The sequence below is a fragment of the Rhipicephalus sanguineus genome, chromosome 3 (genome assembly GCF_013339695.2).
Source record: "Rhipicephalus sanguineus isolate Rsan-2018 chromosome 3, BIME_Rsan_1.4, whole genome shotgun sequence".
Lineage (NCBI taxonomy): Eukaryota > Metazoa > Arthropoda > Arachnida > Ixodida > Ixodidae > Rhipicephalus > Rhipicephalus sanguineus.
The window spans coordinates 155,686,742-155,711,310 of record NC_051178.1 but is presented as its reverse complement, the minus strand read 5'-3'; the positions used below and the strand labels follow the sequence as shown (position 1 = coordinate 155,711,310).

General features: G+C 44.3%; 2 protein-coding genes across 13 annotated transcripts in view; both read right to left on the bottom strand.

Moving 5' to 3' along the window:
* The window catches only part of LOC119387532 (protein AF-10), a 52,224-nt gene extending 46,987 nt beyond the window's left edge, over nucleotides 1–5,237 (bottom strand). For all 9 annotated transcript variants that reach the window (XM_037654949.2, XM_037654951.2, XM_037654952.2 and 6 more), the window contains exons 1-3: nucleotides 4,909–5,237; nucleotides 3,552–3,631; nucleotides 659–713 (exon numbers count right to left, since the gene is read on the bottom strand). In XM_037654949.2, the coding sequence (XP_037510877.1) occupies nucleotides 659–713; nucleotides 3,552–3,631; nucleotides 4,909–5,017 (244 nt within the window). In that variant the 5' untranslated portion in view covers nucleotides 5,018–5,237. The remainder of the gene's footprint in view (nucleotides 1–658; nucleotides 714–3,551; nucleotides 3,632–4,908) is intronic.
* A 4,551-nt stretch (nucleotides 5,238–9,788) lies between these two features.
* LOC119387528 (fibronectin type-III domain-containing protein 3A) overlaps nucleotides 9,789–24,569 on the bottom strand; it is a 75,717-nt gene continuing 60,936 nt past the window's right edge. For all 4 annotated transcript variants that reach the window (XM_037654941.2, XM_037654942.2, XM_037654945.2 and 1 more), the window contains one exon: nucleotides 9,789–13,051. The gene's annotated coding sequence lies outside the window, so the exon portion shown is untranslated. The remainder of the gene's footprint in view (nucleotides 13,052–24,569) is intronic.

Genomic DNA, 24,569 nt, shown 5'->3' with positions numbered 1-24,569 from the left:
TGATCTTTCTTAGTCCACCACCTCAAATGGCAAACATCCAGAAAAGAAAAAGCATTTAGAAACACAGCTTAAAAAAATTTGACTAGCTTTTCGTGAAACGTCACACCTGCAGAACTTCTCATATTTAAGCTACACTATACATGCACCAGGTAATTCACACGCACCACAGCATAATACTGGTTATCACTTGCTTGCTTACAATAATGCTGACAGCAGCATCACCACATCTTCGTGCAGGGGCGGATCCAGGTGTGTACTTTGGGGGGAGTGAGGGGGGGGGGTGAGATTAGGAGAGAGGTAGAGGGCGGGGACAAAATTCTCCTTCCGCCTTTTGGGCAGTGGTAGCCGGAGCAACTTGACAAAGGAGGTGGATGACAGGCACTGAAGGGAGGGGAGGGGGGGGGGGCGCAGTCTTCGTGACACTGGAAGTTTCGGACTATTGTGGACAAACAAAATGAGTGAACTGGAAAATGTAACGTAGAAGACCTCGTGCAAGTAATAACACCAGAGTGATTTCGCACCACCGTTTATCCAGTCACCAAAACAAGCCCCAAACTATGCATAAAGGCCCAAACCATGCCAACGTAAAGCGAAGTGGCAAAGGCAGAAACTAAAAGACGCGTTAAAAAGCTGAAAGTTGAACAAGAATGTAGCTCACCGCCGTTGTCAGTTCTCTTGAGTGCTCCGTCCCTGGATGGACACAGCTCACACCGCTGCAGATGGCACACCAAAAGTTGAGCACCTGTTCTTAACATTTGCACTTGTTTCACAACTGCCAATACACACACCAAAGGGCAAATGCACACCGATATTTCATCGAAGGGACCCAATGTAAAAAATTAGAGGTGATAGATGCTTGAGTGATATTCCCTCAAACGAGATGCCTTATTATTGAAAGTTTGTTTATATCGTCGCGCACGCATGTTTTTTTGACAGTGATCGCTTCATTAATCGCCCGAAACTTCTACATGTGTTAATGCATGCTGCAAGCCATGTATTCATGCATTCGAGCCTTCTAGATTATTATCGCTCATTCCTATCAGACTACACGTGTGATGCAAATCGCAGTCTACATTCTAGAACTTACAGGAGCACCAGCAATTATGCTGTGACGTTCAATAACAAATTTGTATAGAGCAGGACATTTCACCGAGTGATTCAGTTTTGATAACTGAGAACTGTTATTGCTGCTTTCATTGTATCGCAAGTGTTCTGTTTTGCTCGATGCATGCTCACCAAATGAAAAGTTCAAATTTTTATTGATTTGGCTGCTGCATTCTTGATCGTCACAACCCCATGACAAGATCTGTACCTAAATCCAAACTAATCACACAACCCAAAATTTGAGAACTTAGCAATGGCTCCTGGACAACTGCAGGCATGAAACAAAAGAGTTTCATAAAGATACCATACCAAATACTTGAGCAAGTGCATATGTTGGCCAACATTGACGTTGAGACACAATGAATTTTTTTTATTACAGGAGTGATTAAGTGACTGTTTATTTATATGCAAAGTAAATAAGGGTCCGAAGGAATATCAATATGACTGAAACATGCTGCGCTACTATTTTTTTATTTTGCTACTATATACCTAAAACATAATATGTACCAAGCAGTGTGCTTCGTTATCACCAAAAAAATGCTATGGAAAAGGAAAATTACTACTCCTGAAAACACCAACATAGAATGGACAGCACACCCTCAACAATAATGTGAACGTTTGTAACAACAACAGAGATAATGTTGAGCACAGCACAACTATATTGAAGGAATGTCCATTTTTGTAAAGTACTTCCTGAACTTATCCACTGAATGAGTGAGGGTTCCTTCCGTCTACTTTTATCAATAGCAAGCATCAGAGTTATTATTGAACAAAATTACCCTTCCACTCCGCCATAACAAATAATTAACATTACCAGTGATGAAAGTAGCACTGACCACGATACAGCAGGCCTATATCTGCTACTTTCACATGACCACAGCCTGTGGATACATCAGCTTATGAACCAGTCATATAAGGGGCACACACAGATTCAGAGGGTATGTGCAGACGTAATTACTCCCACTTGAAATATGAGTGTGCAGTACACCAGAGTAAGGCACGTGACACTGAGGAAGTCCTTCCCAGCTGCTACTGTATCATTAGAACACGCACTAGGAAGCGAATAAACTTATCATTATTATTATTATTAATCATAAAGATCCATGCAACCATTGTCATCAATAATCATCTGAGAGGCAGACTCCTAGAAAAAGAATAACTATCTGCAACTGATCAGTGGCGTAGCTGAGTAAAAATCTGTCTGTCAGCCAAACATGTATTGTACAGTGTCAGTGCCACTGTTGCTACTGAGCAAGGCCTACATATTTTTTCTAAGCCAGAATCGTTGCTGCTCCAAATGTAGCCAACCATTTTCAGTACACTGTTTTGCTACAAAGTGGACAAGAAATTATAGGAATGACAGGAATAATATGGGTGGATCCGACATGGTCACTGACCACATGCTGAATGGGAAGCCATCCTACATGCCTACAGCAGACAGAGGTTTAGAATAGTGCGGGCACACACTGCATAGACTACAAGAGCAATTCCGGTGATGACATCTCGCGATGATGGATCACCTGAAAGTGTATAACTCTGGTACAGTGACTGACTCCGTTCCACCCACTGGCTTAAATGTATTGCAAGCAGCATAATTACGATGGTTCTTTTTTTACTGTGTTATGCAATACAGCAACAGCCCTAATTTAGCACACATGGATCACAGCATCACAAGTCGGCACAACCAGTACTGCTACATGCAGCTGCACCTAACAGCATACATAATTCCTGCACTTATGTGTTCTTTATATATGTTTTTACATCTAGTACGCCTTTGTGGCTCCATGACATGTTCTCGGTTGGTGGCTGGTGCCATACAAAATGAGGAAATCATGGAGAATGCCACATAAGATATGAGGCGTCAAAACACAGCAACGCCTTTTTAAAACTCTTATAACACCACAATTTTAAGTACGTTACCAGCAATTCTAAGACTGCACATATTTTTTAATGCTTACGTATACTCAGATGTACGCAGTATCACAAAAACTAATCACTTAAGATTGCATAAGTTGTCAATGAAGGCCCTGCAGAATATATCTATGTTACAGCCACCATGCTTATTATCCAACCACCTCTAGTTACTAAGGTTGTGACAAGAGCCACGTGTGAATAGTTTACAGTACGAGAACCGTATTCCTGCTTCTACTCAACACACAGTATGTGTTGCACTCTAGCTAACACAGCAGCAATCTAACAGAAATAATGGCGCTCCAAGCATGCAACACCATCAACATGGCTACTAGCTCAACCTGCGAAAACAGGTGCACCAAAGGAGCCGTGGCTACATGCATACTGTATGCAGTAAGATGTGTGCATTCAGCTGTACGTTACGCATATAGAAAGACAGCTATTTATGATATGGACAGACGTAGAAACATGGCACTAGCCTCCGTCTGAAAATATCAAGTTAAGCTTTCATCCACGCTGGAAAAGTGTATACTCACAACACGAGCACATCTTTCCTGAGACTCGCACTTCCGGCAGAACCAAGGCCCAGTGGGCACTTGCACAATTCCATAGCAGGCTGCAGGAAAACAAGGTTCGTGTGACCAAAATGAGCTACGCCACATGATGATTTACTTCTTTAAAAATCAATTTACAGGGTTCACCATTTTAAAGCCACAGTTCAGCGATGCGCAAAGCTATAGTTGAGGAACTGCACGCTGGTGACCCTGCCAAGCTTCTTTAACGAGCACTTACCACTCACTACACAAGAACTTCTTAAATTTCGCTCCGGTAGATTTAATATAATTAGGTCAGAAAGAAGGCTAGTGACATGAATACGCTCCTGTACAACTCTGTTTAGATGACAGTTTAGGGCATGAAAAACACGACCTATATCACTACGCTGTCTGCAAGAAGTAGAACAGGAATTTTATTTGAGGTCTAGCACAGATGCTCGGTTAGAAGCACAACGACAAGAACGTTACAGTTGCTTTTCTAGGCCAGATATTTCCCCATTGAGATCGCATATGCATGAAAAAGAACGACCGAAAGCCACCAGTTCGCTGTGATATGGATCTTTCATGTTCTCAAATAGCCCATGTCTAGTGATGGTACGCAGGAAACGCGCTGCTACGGAACAAAATGAACTGGCGGTACGGTACGATAACGAGCGAACGCTGATACGCATCGTGAAACTGATTCCGAGATTCGCGACCAGCGCGGCAGATGTCAATAATGCCAGTCTATTTTATTGTGCGAAGAAATGCGGTCGCAGTCGCCAAAGTGCGCGGAAATAGTGGCATTTATGCGACCACTTCGTCAGCTGAACGGCACGAAGTTGCACACGCATATCGCGCCTGTTGAAACGGGCTGTCCAGGCAGCGGCGCGGAAAATGGCATTTACCCGAAACAAGACACGGGGACGAGCACTGCTCATCCCCGAACGGTGTAACGGAGGCAGTGGAACATGACGGCGTCAATAAGCGAACCCGAAAATGACTCCGTTAGACATTGAGCACGGGCCAACGTTTCAAAGGCCGTGACGCGAGGACGCGCCGAGTGCGTGCGTGCGCCACAACGCGCACATAGCTCGCGACCGACGGTACGCCCGTAGGCACGCGGATAAACTGGCGGAATGAAAGTGGATCGAAGGGTTCTTCGTTTCTCTTCCGCAATCTGAGCCCGGTGGACACATTGGTGCCGTGTTTATGGCGGCAACTGGACGGTACGACGGCCGCGGAACGATTGCCGCCATAGTGATCAGACGAACGGAGCGCGCAAACGGCGTCCGCTGGCCGTGCGTGCGGACCACGGTCCGGACACGGAATGCCCGCTCGGTAGGAATTGGGTTTCTACCTTGGTGGACGGCCACGGTGCAGCCCTGGCCATCGCAGTACACGAGTGGATTCTCTGCCCAGCCGCGCTCGTCGGAGCAGACGCAGCAGCCGCCCACCATTTCCTTCATGGTGCCGCCGCCGCGCCGGTCGGAGCTCCCTATGATCGCTTTAGGGAGGCCGATCAGTTGTCTTCTTCATCGCTGCTGATCCATTCATCGAGGAACTTTTTCACGGTGGGTCCTCCGGGACCAACCACTCGCCAAAGGCATGTACCCCCCGCCACCACCTCGCAACCGATGCGCTTGTGCTTATTTTGTTTTGCACGCACACGGGGCTTTCATTAGGGCCGCGCAGGTGGCCAGTCGAGTCTCGCGCTCGCGCTAACCATAGCGCGGTTTCGACGGGCCGAGCCAATGGCCGAGCGCGCCAACGTAACACGAGCATCACCGCGAGACAGCGTTGCCAGATGGTGAAATTCGGCACCAGATTGGGAAAATCTGGTGAAAATTGGGGGCTGCTGGTGTTGAGGTGCCAGAACGGCTACACCAGACAAAATCTGGTGAAAAGTGGTGAAAAATGTTGGGGAATGGCTTGTCACTGCTATTGTTCTTATTTACACCGCGTTGTTGCCGACAACTTATTGCTTCATCCACATCCCACGAGTAGCGCCAGTTTCTTGCTGCACTCAAATCTACAAACCTTCAAACCAAAACCGACCAGCAGGCCGATTGTGTGGCGAAGGTCGCGGGACAGTTCGCGGACCTGCTGGATGCCACTCCGCTCGTTTGTCTCGTCTTCAATAAAGTTTATTTTCTCCTTCTCCTTGTTTATGCATATCCACCTTTATGGCTCTAGAAGGCGACGGGCTCTAAGGAGGTTAAAAAAATTCTAGAGTGGAAGCAATCGAAACTTCGCAGAACCGAATGTGAAGCCAGCGTTTGGACATACCCTACCTGAAAAACATAGCCTTCTCGTCTGATGTCCGATTAGAAAATGCCCTTGTTATGGTGACGTAAATGCTAGGTTACTAAGGTTAGTCACTGGTCGGTTACGAGGAAAGTAATATATCCGAATGAGTATGTAAAGCTCGCCAAGGCTTTGATAAGGAAGCACACAGAGGCACGTTGGGAAGTATGTGTTCGGAACAATTAGCCATCGAAGGTCCTTGTTCAAAACAAACCTCGTTTTTCCTTCTTGTTTTCTTTATAGTTTTTGAGCCCTTAACACGCGCTAAGTGGATAAAAACAGTAAACAGGGCTAAATAACTGAAGTCGGTTTGTGGACACTGGCTTCATCATACGAAGAGAAAACAAGATGTAAGGGCATGGTGATATATGTAGATCGAGTACATACCTTACACCGTGGATAAGGGTAAGCTAATTGGTTATAAACTAAGAGCACATGTGGCAGCTGACTTGCTACTTTTTTTTAGCTGACGTCTTATCGTTCGGCTTTTCCACTCCAGCATCTTTTCAACATCCTTGAGTGGGCCACCCAGAAACCTCCTTGCCTGTTTCTAGGAGTGTGCGAATATATATTCGAAAATTTCAAATAATTAATCGAATAGTGTTCTATTCGATTTGGCATTCGAATCCAATAGTGTATATTCGAAATACCAAATATTTTTTCCAATATACACTCTTCAGCATGGACGGAAAACCCCGAAGTAACGATATGCTGGAGCATTGAGGGGTCATTTTTGTGCAAGCTTACATGCATGACTAACAACAGTTAAGGGTTGCACGGCGGGCTCGCTTTCAATTTATAGCTTCCAAAGGCATAGCATATCGAAGACGGGACGGCGATTGACAAGTAGACAGGCATAGACATCAGGCGGTAGCCAGGGGGAGGGGGGGGGCGGTTGGGGGATTCAACCCCCTGAAAAATTTCAATTTTGCTTGCGTATATATACGCACACATACAAACGCACGAACGAACATACATAAATTATGGTTTAACCCCCCCCCCCCCCCACGCAAAAAAATTTCTGTATGTGTGTTTATGCGTCATTCGCCTTGTCGCGCCTCTTGGATGCGCTACCTTTGGACGCAAATGTTATCGCGTGATGTAAATTTCTTGCAGATGCGGTTTTCAAGAATGATATTTATCTGTCTGTGGCGCTAAAGCCCATTAAGTGATAACTGGTTGGTTTATCTGTTTCAATAAATGTTTAGCTCGATGTGCGGTGTTCGGTTAAAGAGAGCTTAATTCTTATGCAAAGAGCCACCTTGAATACTCTTGTCACTGTTGTATTTCAAAGTATAGTTAGAAAATAACCCGAATGCTCCAGTCACTGATGCGTACGCCGTATACCTCAGTCTAGATAATTGCATGTATAGTAGTTTTTGTCGATTAAAAGTAATCGTAATGTTCCTTTAATGTTAAAATCTGTGAATATTTGTTGCAAAGAAAGTGTTATGGGATCCTGGAGCTGTTTCGAAAATGGTTGCCTGACTATTCGTGCGTCACTTCGCAACGGTGGATGCATCTGTTGAGCGCCACTGTCACGTGTAGACGCGTCTTCGTTTGCGCGCACCCGTCGCGCCGAGGAATTGTGTGCGGCCCCCTCGCTCTTTCCCCATCCCCCCACACAACTGTACAAGTGTAGTGCAAGAGATAGCTACACTCCCTCCCCTCCCCCCGCTGTTCTTCCCATCTGTACGTAGCCCATTTCATCAGTCTTCGGCGTTTGTTTCTTTGCCTGGGGCTCGGAAAAGGCGCCTGCGGACTATGCAGCTCCGATGGTGCACCATCCACCCTCTTCCTGTGCTTTTTTTTTTTCTTCGAGAAGATATCCCTGCTCCCTCTGCCGCCCCCCATTCGCACCCCCGTCCCGTTTCTTCTATTTTATATATTTTTTTCTTTCTTCCGTTCTCGTATTTCACTCCGTGGTGCCTTGTTCGTTGGTTCCAGCTATTTTCGCTGCCCAGAAGTTTGCCTGCCGATACACAGTGCGCCATAGGCACACGGTCACCGGATGTTGTGGGAAGCATACGCCTGCCTTCTTCAATGGCAGCGGCGGGGCCTTTCGCGAAATAAGCATAATAAAATACACAGCGAAGTGGCATTTTAGGAACTGACAAGGGTACTTGAAACGAATACATGGCTGAAGCTAATTGCTGCTGCAGGACACACGAAGGATCCAGTGAAGAATGCACCGAACGTTGCCGAGTCGGCTGGTCTTTTCCGGCACAGCACCCACTCTAAGGCGACGCTCCAAAATTTTTTTTTTTTATTATTGTACGAATGCGCACAATGTGTATATGGTAGGTAGTGACAGCGACAAGTAAAAAGTGCAGAAATAATCAAATCACTCTCCTTTGTAATAATATCGTTATAAACAACAGAAATATTTTCTATGGGGCAGGGCTTTTGCAAAGTAAAACGCTAAAAAGAAAAAAATGACGTCATAGTCGCCATTTTGTAGTGTTGGTGAAATCTGGTGAAATTTTGTTCTGGGGTTGGTGTCCAAGCCTCTTTCCAATCTGGCAACGCTGCCGCGAGATTTTAACTGCTGCGGTTTTACGTCCCAAAACGACTATACGATTACGAGGGTTGCCTTAGTGGAGGGCTCCGGAAGTTTCGACCATCTCGTGTTCTTTAATGTGCGCCGTAATTAATCCAAGTACACGGTCCTCTAGCATTTCGCCTCCATCGAAATGCGGCCGCTGCGGCCAGGATTCGATCCCGCGACCTTCGACCGGTAATTATGCAATTGCAAAAGATTGGGCCTCACACCAAGCATGCAAACCGGAATCAAGAGTAGCAGTTTGGTAGAGTTGGTATCCCATGAGTGTTTAGCGCAACTCAGAGTAAAAGGAAACAAAGGTAGGGATAGAAAAACCAGTTGGAAGTTAATGCTCATGCTGTGTTGTCCCCCCTTGTACCCTTACCATTCATTGCTTTTACTCAGAGTTGCACTAAACACTCCCAACAAAAGAACATGTTTGCAACTGAAATTGTGCAGTAGAACCTTGTTGATCATTCCAGTTTTGTACCATTTCCTGGTGCCGGCGTTTCAGATATTATCAAGCAAAACCATGCAACATTTAAGTGAATGTGGATCATTCATTTTCTTGGGTAATACATTTGTTCTAAGCATTTTTCTCAAAAATGTATGAACGACAATAAGGTTGAGAGCTGGGCTAGCTAGTGACTGATCATTTGTCCCCGTCCTAAGTGCGCTACCTAACCATACAGGTATAAAATGGTATGAACGACAGTCTACTGTACTAGAAAAATATCAAGACTGGAAACTTTTCTAGGAAAAAACTGATTTCACTCATCTGTGGGGTGTTTCCTTCTAAAGCACTACGATTCTTCTTGAGCATTATATTTGTACACTCATTTTGGATGCAAATTTTAATTTCTTTGTAAAGACTGGAAACTCTTCTAGGAAAAAACTGATTTCACTCATCTGTGGAGTGTTTCCTTTTAAAGCAATATGATTCTTCTTGAGCATTATATTTGTACACTCATTTTGGATGCAAATTTTAATTTCTTTGTGAACTAGTGTATAGTGTACCAGGGCTAACCACTATTTTCCGCAAACCTAGTGTATCATGGCAAAGCATTTGACCTATTGTGTGAACGTGGAGACTATTGCGTAAATTGCCGTGGAATAATTATCCAAGTGAGCTTTCTATGGCAATTTCAAATGTACAGATATCCTTGTTGCTGTTAATACTGTGTGCAACAACTCCTGGACCTTCGTTGTAATGCAACATGCCTCATTACCAATTCATTAAAATTAAAATGTTCTGCACAGTACATGAATACAACATTAGAATACTAAAATTACTTCCCTCACTTGCAAACTGCTGCTGAGAACACAAATGAAAGTCTAAGACCATCCAAGGCCAAAATTTTTTTTTTAGGTAAAAAATCTGGACAAGCAAGGATGTGTTGCGAATACGTTTATTCATTTAGCAATATACAGGTATCATACAAGAGCGAAAAAAGAAAATTAGTTGTAGTGAGCAAAACAATGTGTACAGGAAGGAACAGTTACAGCAAACACTATCTGATGGAAGAATGCACACTGTACCTTGACACTTCGCTGTTTTTCCAAGAAAACTCGTCAGTAACAGAACACACGAGTAACAAGAAATGCGTGTAAAACATCCGGAGAGCTTATGTATATTATATATACGACGCATTTTGTAGATATATATATATCTCAATATGTATAATATATATATATATTATAGACAAGTAATACTACTGTATATTTAAGAAAATAAAATTTTTTCTGTTAATAAACCCATAGATATGTAAAAACTTCAGCGCACGGATAAAACAATGTGGACTGGTCACATGCATGTCAAAAATACCTCATGCTCAAATGCTCACTTTCATAACTCATGCCTGCACATTCACATATGCACAAACTTCACAAACAATGCGATGCAGCTATGTCGGAGGGGGGGCGCGACAGTGCTCCAAACTTGCAGTCAAGTTCGGAGCAACTAAAGAAAAACGTACACCCGGCACGACAAGGGGCTTGCAACGGCGACTAAATGCTTTCTTCTCCGAGGAGTACCGTAAAGTCCTGCTTTTTCGCTCCCAGAGTGGCCAATCTCGCTAGAGAAACAAACAAAAAAAAAAACCAACATCATTGCACCTAGAATAACGGCGAGAAAGCAAACAAAAATAACACCCTCTCGCCTTCCTCTGGCATGCCGCACTTCAACCACACTCCGTCATCATGGGTACCACATAAAAACCAGACTGGGCCATCATTCAGCACCTTTTGTTTGTTTTTTTATAACTACAGCGTGATTGCAGTGCCATATTTTTTTTACTGCCACCATGTCTGCAACGACCACGGCCAGTCAATCTTGCAATGCTACGTGCACAGTTTCGTCAATGGCAAACCCAAATGCATTGGTCACTTGCCCGTCGGGAAGGGGTTAAACAGAAACGAGGCAACACGTTTCTACTGACATGCAAGAGAGGCGAGAAGCTTTAGGGCATAGTGGCAGGTTTACCAGCAACTTCTTTACACAATTCACGTGCACCAGTGTGCAGTGCTTGGATGCAAACGTGTTATTGATGTGGCTGTGGCCATCCTTGGCTCAGAGTCAGTGCCATGCGACCCAACAATAAAAAAAAAGCGAAGGGAGGCCATGCAAATGGCTATGAGCGAATTGAGGTCTCAAAAACCTTTGTCAGTAAGCCCACTCTTCTTGCCACAATAAAATAAAAACTGCCGCACAAAGTACAATCACGATGAATTGAGAAAACTCAAGCAAAGCAAAATGCAACATAATCTTTTTTTTTTGAAGTTTAACAAGGTAAATACTTCGCACAAAGGTTGTACAAAGGCAGAAGTCAGATGCGTAAATAATGCCAAAAAATTGTAAAATCCCAAAGTTAAAAAAAAATATTGCAGCCCGCAAACGGAGTGCAAGAAAGGTAGCTGCTGGCTTACAAATGCTTAATGCAGTAACAAAACTAGTACATCGAAGGCTTGTGCTGGAAAATGCTGGTGGCTGTGTAGAAAAAAAGGCAACGGCTCTAAAACAAAGGCAACAAAAGCAAGTAAGTACACCCCAGAAAGAAGTTTTATACATCTGTAAAAATAAGGCTTACAAAATCAGCGTGCACACACATACATATATAGATACACCCGGTTTGGAAAAAACAATAAAAACAAGAGTAATGCATTATTTCGAGTCAAGACCCAATTGCGGCACCGGGACTGTTGCAAACACTGGACATTCATTCATGGAAGAATAATGCGGCGCAAGGACTGTGCAGTGACATGCTAAGATTCCATAATGAGTTTTGAACATCTGCACCCACCAAAAAGCGTCAGCGACAATATAACACAGTTGACCGGCTTTGTCAAATGCCAGAAGACATCTTCAGTGATTTGTTCCAGGAACTGTGACATTACGACGATCTCCACAGAGGTCCAAAATATTGAACCCCGTACATTACAAAACGAAAAAGTGTATAAGGCGTACAAGCCTGGCTGGCTCAGTATTGTAAGGTGCCAACCGAGGAACCAAAGAGGAAAAGCAATGAGTAAAGTGATCCAAAAGGCTCGAGTATTGTGAAGAAATAAAAAGAATGAAAAATAGAGAGGGCAGGGGTTGGGGGAAACTCGTTTTTGAGAGATCTGGCACTGGCTGAGCACATCTGGTCCGATACGAGGAATGGGAAGACATGGGACACAGTTGTGTGACCAGACAAAAAGACACAGTGCACGTTAGCAAATGTCTTGCACAGAGGAGCCCACCAATAGAAGTGGCGAAATGAACATGCACTGAAATACTTGAAAAAGAAAAAATGAAGTAATAAACAGGAAAGGTGGACTTGTCAGCACTGCTGCCAATGTAAAATGTGTGTCCCACCCAATCGCGAAATTAACCCTGGTGTTAAGCACGGCTGAACACCACTGTCAGACTGACACCCCGAACATGTCAACTTTGTAGCAGCACAGAAGCAACAGAGATCACAAGTTCTGCCAGGTTCAGAAAGCCACACTTAAAACGTGCACATTGCAGCGTGCACAGATGCACACACGTTTGTACACACACACACACACACACAGGGAGCACTCACCTGGAACTAATAGAGCCCTTCATCATGCAAGATGTCACCAACACACAGACACGCACGCACATTTAAAAGGCCCACACGATACCAAGCAGCCAACAGACAGAAAGAGAGAGAGGTCATGACATTGAGTGCCAAGAAGGGCAGACAACATTGCACGATGCCCCCCCACAGCCCCATCCCACCCACCCCAGCCCCCTTTTTTTGTGTGTTTGTTTTTTTCTCACAGAAATAGTGCCCAGGACAGAAGAGCCACGTTGGACCACAAGCAGGCTTCAGAGATTGCCTCACAACAAGAGTGCAGGGAAACAAGTGCATCATCTACGGTTTCTAGACCCTGAGCGCAAAGCTCCTAAAGGCGCTGCGCATGCGTGACACTTCTCGGGCAGCGAGACGAGCGGCTGCGGCACGCAGACAGACGGGGAGAGAAGACGCCGTGCCTACGAAGAGTTCACACACGGAGTCCAGTCGGGGTCGATCGGCGAAAAGCTCCACACACAGTTTGGCCCACGTTTACAGATTGCTTCTGCAGCTGGCATCAAAGGCAAGCTTTCCTTCGGTGCACCGCGAGAATGAATTAGTGCAGCAGCTGTGCCCTGAATGGAGAGAGAAAGAAAGATCGTTTTCTTTTTTTTTTTTTCTGTGACATGTCATACTAAAGCACTTCATAAAGCTCATTTGTAGAAGTGACAAGCTTGACAATGATTTTGAGAGCACTTCACGCAAATTCGTTTGCACAACATTAAATCCTCTTGGCCAATATGTTGTGTAAGACAGTTGTGCATCATTTCCAAAAAGCATTTACGAATTTAAATTAACATAATTTCATTATAGAACAACCAGAGAACAGAGACTTGAGCTGTGTAGCCACATAAGATAGAAAAAATTCATGAGCCCTCCCCATCAAGAAAATGGGGGCGAGCGAAGCTTGGCGTGAGCTTGCCTGACATACTACTTTTCTTTCTATCACTTTCAGTGATGCTACTGAGGACTTCTGATTTGGAGCAATTTTTGGAACAGCAAAATTTTAGTTTTGGAGCACTTTGGAGCAGCAAAAATTTACATCTTGGAGCACTTTGGAGCAAGTAATTTTACATCTGAGAGCACTCTGGAGCAGCTATTTCACATCCTGGAGTACATTGGAGAAGCAAGTTGCATTTACATTCAAGCACCTGAATAATTATTATTAGCTCTTATGAAGAGCTAGAAATATTTCGATTCATTCCAAACTAATGGGGAAAATCATCTCAGGAGCACTCTATATTTCACTCGATAATACAAAAATACGGGCGTCATGCATTAGAGTGTTTGGATAATCTCTTCAGCGATTATTTTCGACACTATCAAATAAACAGAATACTGGATAAATAAAATTAACACTAAATAAATCTAAGCGGATATCAGCAGACGTGGTAGATAAATGCTACGACGTACAATGGTGCCTCAATGCTAAATAGTTACAATGTCCCTAATGCATTCCCCTAAGATGAATACAAGGCGAAAGTCATGTTTTTCTTCTCAATTGGCTCAACTGCTGGGTGCAACATGACGTCATTTAGCTAGCCTCAACAAGCCAACTTCCTCTCACACTCTCCTCCCTCTTTCTGAGGCCTATCTGTGCTGTAGCAAAAGCGTTCTCACAAAGCTTCCAGACTATCGTTTGTGCATGCACCGAGTTGCCTGGAAGATGGAGATCCGCTTCAAAGTCAAGCTTCTGCGAAAGTGCCCGAAAGTGCGTTTTATGGGGGACTACATGATTTAACAAATTTCGTTCTCTTTTTACAGCAAAGCTGTATATAGCTAGGACATTCTGACTGTACGCCGAAAAACCCCTAGAGCCCTCTAGGGAGCAGTGCAAAAAGAAAAACAACAACTAACAGGGTCCCTTATGCATTCGCCTAAGACGACTCGAAGATGAAAACCACCTTCTTTTTCTTCTCACTCGATGTATTGATCCTCCCCTGTCCCCCTCTCAAACCTTTCTGCACCTAACGTGGTTTTGCACCGCCACCAGGATTGGAAGCATTGCAAGCTTTCTGCACCGCGCTTGGTTTTGCACTGCCTCCATGATCGGCACACCGATCATTAAGGCAGTGCAAAACAACGATGTCATGTGATGACATCATCATGTGACTTCACGGTGTATAACGTCACAAGTTTTAGCGATCGATGATGTCATGATGACGTCATCACGTGATGATTTTTTTCGCATCACTCCTGTTGACGCCGCCGACGCCGACGGTCAATTTTCGTGTTTGATGAGGCATCTAAGGCTTTCACATTATTATTGCGTATTGAACGCTAACAGCCTGGCCTTCAACAACCTGGCCTTGCATATGAAACTGCACTCCACCATGTCGCCACTGTGCCGTGCACTAAACAGCTTCGCTGGTCAGCCACCTCTCAGAGTGGAACGACTCATTTTTTTTTTTTTTTTTGCGATAGCAATTATACGGACACCCTCGACAGGTTTTTGCCGTCGCCGTCATGTTCCAAATTGATAACACCACTCCGCGCATCGTACGTTCTACCCGCAAGGTAAAATATCGCGAGCTGTGGCGAGGAATGCGGCTGAAGCGGAGATGAAACGAGCCGGCCGTCTTCGTTACACGGAGGGCGCATATGCAATAACATAAACCCGCGTGCGAGGACTGCCGTTGATTGCTCATCAAACAGACAGGAAACGCCCCGCCCGTCTTTTGTAAGGAGCATAAAGGGACGTCAGGGGAGGAAGGGGGGGGGGGGTGCGTCGCTCAAAGGTCACTGGCACGCACGCTATCTCGATGCATCAGGTGACTTGCTGTGTTCTCAGCGCTTACTTCGCGTTTAAAGACTGACAGCACGAAAACCGCTTCGGTCCCTGGAGCGGTCATATTCAATTAAACCAGCATTCTGTTGAGTTACGAGAGATCGGATCCAAAAGAGTCAGCTGCTAGCCTTACTTCGTACAACAATACAATTTGTTGGCATCGCACTCATTGCTTCGCCCTTAAACGAAACTGTGATTTCTTTTTTTAACCGTCAGCTATTGATCCTAGAAAGCGAGGGGCGGACGTGTAACATGGCGTAGACGCTTCCCATTGCGCATTCCGCGATGGGCCCACTACAGACAGCTGAGCGTATTAAAACCGAATTACGGCTGCTCCAACCAGGAGACAAGCTTTTAATAATGAAATTACATTTTTTTAATCTAGCAAAAAAATTCGAATTGGGACGTACCCTATCACCCACGAGCTCGAAAGGGCAGGGCCTTTAGGAGGTACTTACTGCAACAGCGATTACAAACCCGGATGGGGTGGTGAAAGGAATTACGAAAAAGCTCTTCTAGATGAAGATACAACATGGATAAAGTATATTTTTCATTCCGCGATGTCCATGCAGAAACAGAAGTGACAGACATTTTAGCGTCACGCGTATGGTTATTAGGGAATACTGCTTTAATTACGTGCCGTACGACGCTTGAAATGAGCTATCAGCAGTGTTTCTGGAACAGAAAGCGTCCACCAATAAATCGGCGCCACACTTTCTCGCTACAGATTGGCCTAGACCAGGGGCGTAGCCAGGGGGGGGGGTTCAACCCCCCCCCCCCGAAATTTGGCTGTTTTGGCACGCCGGCGGTGCGATTGCCGATGATAGACGACACCAAACCCAAGACTCTGGCACAGTTTGGCGCAATATCTGTCGATATTATCAGGATAGCGCAGTAAATCCTATTTGGCGCACTTTGGCGCAGTTGGCGCAGGAGTGGAATCACTGCATTTTTTATTTGTGTCTTTCTATCCCCGGCAGAAGCAAAATGGCTCTGATTGGTGGCAGGCAGAGCATGAAGCCATGCCTAAGCAATTGGCATCGTGACTAATGACTAGTGTTCCGGGGCTGGCGCTTCAACGTGCGGTCACGCGTTCATGGCCAGGCAACAATGAAATGTGGCAACGTGAAACAAGTGACCTCAATAAAAGATCAGATTGCCGAATCAGAAATGATATGGCAGTCCACAATTGAGAGATCATCAATTACTGAAAAACAGTGCACACAAAAATGCACGTCACCGTCGCACCTTCGAGGGCAGTGTGCTATCTCTGAAAAAAAAAAAAAAAAAAAAAAACTGTTGCAGTTTAACGTCCCAAAACCACGGTATAAGGCTTGTGCGAATATTCAAGCACTTCAAATATTCAAATGAATATTACAGTATTCAAATTCACTTCGATTCGAATTTACATTATTGGAAATTTAAAAGTATTCGAAAGAACGAATAGGTGTATTAGTCCGCATGTAACCTCCTGTGAAGGTGGTTTCACTGCAGTGGAGGGTTGCTATACCGTGAATACACCTTTCCAGGGAAAATCAACACTGCCACGAAGCCCCACTCCAAGGTTAAATGAACACATCACCCTCACATCGATTAATCATTTTTTAAGTTCAAAAGCTTGTTATACCGGCTTATGTTAACCTCAGTTGGAATACGCACATTACCAACACCCCCCATATGCAACTCTTCCTTCAGAAAACTTTGCTTTCTCAGACATAAGATACACCCTCTAGCACTAGGTTAACGGCTTATACATCACTAATTCGGCCTAAACTTGAATATGCCAGCATTGCCTGGTATCCGTACACAAAAACTAATATCGATTCACTGGAAATGATTCAGCGTAAAGCTGTCAGGTTCATCTATTCTAAATATCATAATGGTGACTCTCCCTCTAGTTTAATGACACAGAATGGTATTCAAACACTACAGTTACGCAGAAAAATACAGAGACTAAACTTTCTGTTTTCGCTGAAAAATAAACTCTTAGCCATAAACCCAAGTCCTTATATAATGTCACTTACTGGTCGAATAACACGGCATCGTCACGCTGACTCTCTAACACCCTATCGGACACTCACTAATCTTTTCAAATATTCCTTCTTCCCGCAAACCATCACCCGACTGGAACAACCTACCATTTTCTCCCTTACATAACACCAATTTCTTAGAACATGTAACTATTTGAACTTCTGATCATGATGTACCAAATTTTTATACCTTCATTATCTGTTATTTTCTGTTTCCCTGCTCCTTAGTCTAAAAAGCCAATGTCACTTGCCTTATTTTGTGCCTCTATGTGTATATCTATATATGACGTGCTTTTGCAGCACGGTCTTATTTCGAGTGTGTGAAAATTTTCATTTGATTATGTTTCTACTTTTGTTGCTTCAATTTGGAGTGCCACTTCTAAATAAATTATGCGGTTTTTGCCTTAATTTATGCTGCAGTTTCTTTTTTATATTTATCAGTGTTGATTTCTGTTGAGTATGCGATTGCTCTGCCTTTATTTGCTCTGCCTTCTCATGTACTTTTGCCCCTCCTGCTTGGGCCCCTATTTGGCCTGCAGTATTTTGTAAATAAAAATAAATAAATAAATATGCTCTAAGTATAGTAAATATTAAAATGTAACATGTTTTGCAGGTTATAACTAGCATTCTACCGAAAGTCAAATCATGCTACTATTCAAAGTTGCTTGCACTTCCTATGAACCAAAAAGAATGACATTTGCACTGCATCATTACTCAACACCTTGTGACTGGCACAGCATAGCCTTGGCTGCTTTTGCGCCATAAAAACCGAATTAATTAATAAACTAACTAGCCTTATTTCAATTAAAAAATAATAATATGCAGGTTAATTGGGTTATGACAAATATGCTAATTTTTCTTTATAATATGTGATACATAATATTCGAATTCAATTCGAAATTATTCGACCAAATCACTATTCGCTTCGAATTCGCTTCAGACCTAAAATGTACAAGGGGCGTTCAAATGAAAAGGTATGAAACAACGTAACAACATGACTGTTTACATAGATGCCTATGCTGCTATGGGAGAATGTAGCGAGACATCTAGGGATGCGATTGGAGTCTCTGCCATGGATCAGAGCATGCACGGGCATCCGCATGCACAGTAGAGAGCAGAGGCTCTTATAAAGAGCGTCGTACAATTGACGTGGCAGTGCGTGTGAGGACAGGATGGCGTTCACAATCCAAAAATCGACGACTGAGGAGTAGCGGGGCGTTGAACGATTCCCGACAGTGGAAGGTGTCAAACCGGCCGCCATACATCGCCTGGGATTTCCACGTCTTTGGTGCCCTGAATAAACACCTGAAAGGGAAGCGCTTCAACTTGGACAATGAACTCAAGGACGCTGCGAAGGACAGGGTCTCGTCCCGGCCACAGGAATTCTGGGAACAAGGAATCCTTTGGCTCGTTCATCAATGGGATCGTTGTGATCAGGCACACAGTATATACATTGAATAACTTCTTCATTTATACCCACAGTGTCGTTTTGTACCTTTTCATTTGAACACCTCTTTTACTATTCACACAAGCCTACACAATATGATTATGAGGGACGCCGTAGTGGAGGGCTCCGGAAATTATGACCACCTACGGTTCTTTAATGTGCACCTAAATCCAAGTACACGGGCCTGAAGCATTTTCGCCTCCATCGAAAATGCAGCCGCCACGGCCGGGATTTAATCTCGCGACCTTCGGGTCAGCAGTCGAGCACCATAACCGCTAGAACACCATGGCAGGTCTGGTGTAGTTCTAAATCCCATGCTAAATACTGTGGTAATGTTGTTCTTGAGTAGGCCTTCGTGTACAGTATAACCTCGTTACAACGGATCTGCTTACAACAGACATTCGGATATTACAGACCAATTGGCGGCGTTATGCCAACCTCCCCATCTGTTCTATTGAATGAGATTCGTTTACAATAGATTCTGGTACAACGGACATTCGGATATAATTGACTAAAATGTGAGGCCAGCAAGGTGGTCAGGACCCCTTTACAATGGACTTTTCTACCACAGACATTCCAAATTCAATAACTTCCGACTTCAAACATCGATTGGCATACTTTCGGGACGGGAACAGTGCGCCGGATATTGATGTGCCGATTTAAGAACAAAGGCTGCCAATCTCCGGTCTGTCAATGATCAGTTATGTCTAGCCACGGCGACAAAAAATCGGCGCACAGCGTGCTTGGTCTTGCGTTTTGGGGCGCCGACGAGCAAAATTGCTAGCTGCTGCCACCGCTTCTCCGAGCGGTCACTGCACGGTGAGCTTGGCCGGGGCGTATGCTGCCGAAACGCAAATTGCCCATCCGCGGTTCCGAGGAGTCAGCGGGCGATGTGATTCGTTGCTTGCGACGGAGCACATTGCGGCTTCATCGCTTTCGCATGTCCCCTAGTGTGATGTTCTTGCCCGCAAAGTTCGGATTCGTCTCGTACGTGGGTGCCGTGAGCATAGTTAGGCCTAGCCACGACTTCAAGCAGAAAGCTCGGCTGCTATGTGCGTGGCCGCGGTGCCCGATGTTTCAAAGTACGTCATGCTCGATCGCGTGTACAAAGAGTTGTCTCCGGGTGGTCTTTGTCGCGAGGTCCGAAGTGCTGTTGAGCAGAACCTCTAACTGGGGGTCCGACGAGTCGACACTATTACAGTCGGTCCGAGACAGGCATCTGCTATGTTCGTGACGAGTGCAGCCCGATATCGTAATCTGACGACTGAGCTTCCGCTTGAAGTTGCCAAAGTAAAGTGTACTTACACCCTAAATGATCATCGGCCCGTGAACACAGAACGCGACACTAAGTAGCGCGATTTTTGACAGCCGTGACCTTGTGACGCACAAGCAGCAGACGATGCTCTCTCGGAGCGAGCATCGGTCCAATGGCGAGACGTGCTGGAGCAACGTGGCAGAAGCAGCCAATTGGAGGCCTCGAAACGAACAGCAAATGTTTGCTTTTTGTACGCTTGTTTCTGAATGGAGGAGCTAGCTGAAGCGGGGAATTTGAATACGGGGAAAGGCTCTTTCCAACGAGCCCAGAATGGCGGCACCCCGTTGCGCCGTTGCAGGGCTATAACTTTTTGAAAAACACTTTTTTTTTGCGATTTCTGCATTAATTTTCGCCACCTCGGCAGGCACAACAAATTTTTTACAGCCCTTCTATGTAGTAACAAGATGGCAAGTTGGGTTAGTTGGTGCTTGTTCATACTTGAAGAAAACAACACTCAAAAAGACAAAGACAAAAAAGAGAAGGAACACAGAGTTGTGAGTGCAGCACTGCGTGTGTTCCCTCTCTTTTTTGTCTTCGTCTTTTTGAGCGCTGTTTTTCTTCAAATATGAACTTAAATGTGACTTTCAGAAAATAGATTTTTTTTAGGGGTGAGCAGATGTTCGAAATTTCGAATATTTTTCTTATAGTGATTGCTATTCGATTCAATTCGCACTGGAATTTTACTATTCGAACAATTCGAACTTCCCAAAGACAAATACAGTCAACATCCGATTGAAAGTGACCCCTTCAGATTTTCAATATGCTTCACCTCATTACACTTGAAAGGCAAAGCTGCCTTTCAAGCTCCATTACCGTCGAACTTAGCCAAGACACAGTTAACGTTCGATTGGAAGGGGTCCCTAGATTTTCAATATGCTTCACCTCATCACACCCCCGTATTGCGGCAAAGCTGCCTTTCAAGCTCCGCTACGGTAGCAACTGTATTAACTCAAGAAAATGGTGGTTCCAACATGGAGATGAAAGATGTGGCAGAGGTGGGGGCTCAATTAATGTTGTTTTGGACCTAAAATTTGGGCAGGAAGTCCAAAAAATCGGAAGCCGAAGCTTTTTAGCATCCAAAATTTCAGATGTTCATATATCGATGTCTACGAGGCAGATTTTGAAATGTGGACTTGAAGGGAGCACACTTTTGTCCGCCTCATCAGTTGGGCTTCCACAGAAGTTGAAAGAGGAGGACAGGCTGAGGAAATGGCATCTTTGCCTATCACATGTAAAGGGCTGCCGGCAACACTTTGGTTGCACCAAATCATGTACATAAATACAATTCGGCCTCTACATTGCCTCATTCTTGATAAGACAACTATGAAACACCACCCCACCAGTGCTTCATCAACATAGCGAAAAGAAACTCTTGCATGTTGCATAGAGTTTCATACAATACCCTAGAGAGGAAACTGGCGCTGCGATCGTTCAACCACCATGGGAATGATGGGAAGTACAGGCTTCGGATTGGATTGCGTTAACTAGCGAATTGTCTACAGATCTTTTTCTACAGTTTCAGTTTCGTTCTTCGCGAGGCCTGGGTAGTGGGGTGCGCTGCAAAGCACTCAAGCAGTGCCTTTGTTGTTCAAAAAAAGCTGAAGACCGCTAGATCTCTTGGTTTGCTGCGATGTTGTAGCTTTACAGGTTGCATATGACAGTTTTAGCAAAGCGTCGTGCACTCACCACTGCGCTCCCATGATCTCCCAGCGTCCCATGCCAGTGCAGGAAATTGCATAGAGTTCACGTTTTGTGATAAGCGCTACTTGTCAAAAATCTTTCAAATCGACTGCAAAACGACGGCGAAGGTAAGAAGACGCTCCGCCACGCTCCTTTGACTTCACTTCACAACAAAACGAGAAATGCGTTGGGGGCAGACCACTTGGACAGACGCACCTAGCATTGCAGCAGATGATACATTAAGTGTTTCTCATTCAATATGCTACTGTTATTTCCATAAATAGAAAATGCGTACTTTCGAGGGAAAGACAAGCGCGTTTGTTTCAAGTGTTGTTAAGAAAATAATTCATTATATTGTGATGTCAAATCTGGAACACAATTGCAGAGCAATGCATACCCTGATGGTTGAATTTGTCCAGATTTCAGTTCCATCTCACGGTTACGCAAACTTTTTGCAGTAAGTTTTATGTACGAAAAAATGAAGCAAGTTTTAATTCGAAATAACTTCATATCACTTTGTTTTACAGTCGGCAAACAAGCGTTGCGAATCTCAAGAACCTAACCCATCCGAAGCAAATCCAAAGCCTGTACTTATCATTCCCATGGTGGTTGAAGCGCCGCTCAAGGAGCCCACGTAGACACTAGCGCCAGATTCCCCTCTAGGTATTATTGTAAGAAACTCTATGCATGTTGGCATCTCATAAGAATATGCTTAGGAATCCTCTCCAACTTTTTTTTCTGCAATTTTGCTTCGAAGTATTAGAAAAATATTCGAGAAATATTCGATTTGATTCGCACTCAAACTTAATATTCAAATTCGCTTCGCACCCAAAATTTTGCTATTCACACAGCTCTAATTTTTTTGTTTTCCGCAGTAAAAAAGCTGTGTCCCCCATTAAGAATAAATCCGTTCCTTGACTGCGTTTGTGACTCGTAATTCGCTCTGGTTATAACAGACCCATTCATTGTTTACATTAAAGTCTGTTGTAACGGTAGTTGGATTTCACATACTCCCTTTACAACAGACCAAAATCCCCTTCACTATAAAGGTCTGTTGTAATGAGGTTATACTGTTCTAGATCTAGCAGGTTCTAGTAGGTCTTCATGTAGTTCTAGTGTAGGCAACCACACACTTGCCAAGGCGGTGGCGCCCTCTCTGGCACAGTGCACGTTTCAGCCGGATGTTTCAGAAGCATTTCTTGTAGGGGTGTGCGAATATTCAAAATTTCGAATATTTTTCGAATAGTGTTTGCTATTCGATTCGATTCGCACTAGAATTTTACTATTCGAACTATTCGAACTTCCCAAAAACAAATACAGTCAACGTCCGATTGAAAGTGGTCCCTAGATTTTCAATATGCTGCACCTCATCACACCCCGGTATCGCGGCAAAGCTGCCTTTCAAGCTCAGTTACGGTCGAACTTTGCCAAGACAGTCATTGTCCGATTGGAAGTAGTCCCTAAATTTTCAATATGCTTCACCTCATCACACCCTGGTATTGCGGCAAAGCTGCCTTTCAAGCTCCGTTACGGTCGAACTTTGCCAAGACACAACATCCCATTGAAAGTGGTCCCTAGATTTTCAATATGCTTCACCTCATCACACCCCGGTATTGCGGCAAAGCTGCCTTTCAAGCTCCGTTATGGTCGAACATTGCCAAGACACAGTCAACGCCCAATTAAAAGTTGTCTGGATTTTCGATATGCTTCACCTCATAACACCACCCTATTGCGGCAAAGCTGCCTTTCAAGCTCCGCTACGGTCTTAAATGTATGAACTCAAGAAAACGCTGGTTCCAACACGGAGATGAAAGATGTGGCAGAGTTGGGGGCTCAGTTAATGCTGTTTTGGGCCTGAAATTTTGGCAGGAAGTCCGAAAAAATCGGACGCCGAAGTTTTTTAGCATCCAAAATTTCAGATGTTCTTATATATTGACGTCTACGAGGCAGATTTGGAACTCCGGACTTGAAGGGAGCACACCCTTGTCCACCACATCAGTTGGGTTTCCACAGCAGTTGAAAGAGGAGGAGAGGCTGAGGAAATGGCATCTTTGCCTATCATGTGTAAAGTGTTGTCGGTAGAGCTGTGCGAATAGCAAGATTTTTGGGGCGAAGCGAATTCGAATATTGAAGTGTGAGTGCGAATCAAATCAAATATTTTTCGAATACTTCGAAGCTAAATTGCATAAAAAAAAGTTAGACAGGATTCCTTAGCATATTCTTATGAGATAGCAACATGAAAGTGTTTCTTTTCGCTAGGTTGATGAAGCACTGGCGGGGTGGTGTTTCATAGTTGTCTTATCAAGAATGAGGCAATGTAGAGGCCGAATTGTATTTATGTACATGATTTGGTGCAACCAAAGTGTTGCCAACAACACTTTACACGTGATAGGCAAAGATGCCATTTCCTCAGCCCCTCCTCCTCTTTCAACTTCTGTGGAAGCCCAACTGATGTGGCGGACAAGGGTGTGCGCCCTTGAAGTCCGGAGTTCCAAATCTGCCTCGTAGACGTCGATATATAAAAACATCTGAAATTTTGGATGCTAAGAAGCTTCGGCTTCCAATTTTTCGGACTTCCTGCCCAAATTTCAGGTCTAAAACAGCATTAATTGAGCCCCCACCTCTGCCACATCTTTCGTCTCCATGTTGGAACCAGCGTTTTCTCGAGTTAATACATTTGCGACCGTAGCAGAGTGTGAAAGGCAGCTTTGCCGCAATTCCGGGGTGTGATGAGGTGAAGCATATTGAAAATCTAGGGACCACTTTTAATCGGACGTTGACTGTGTCTTGGCTAAGTTCGACGGTAATGGAGCTTGAAAGGCAGCTTTGCCTT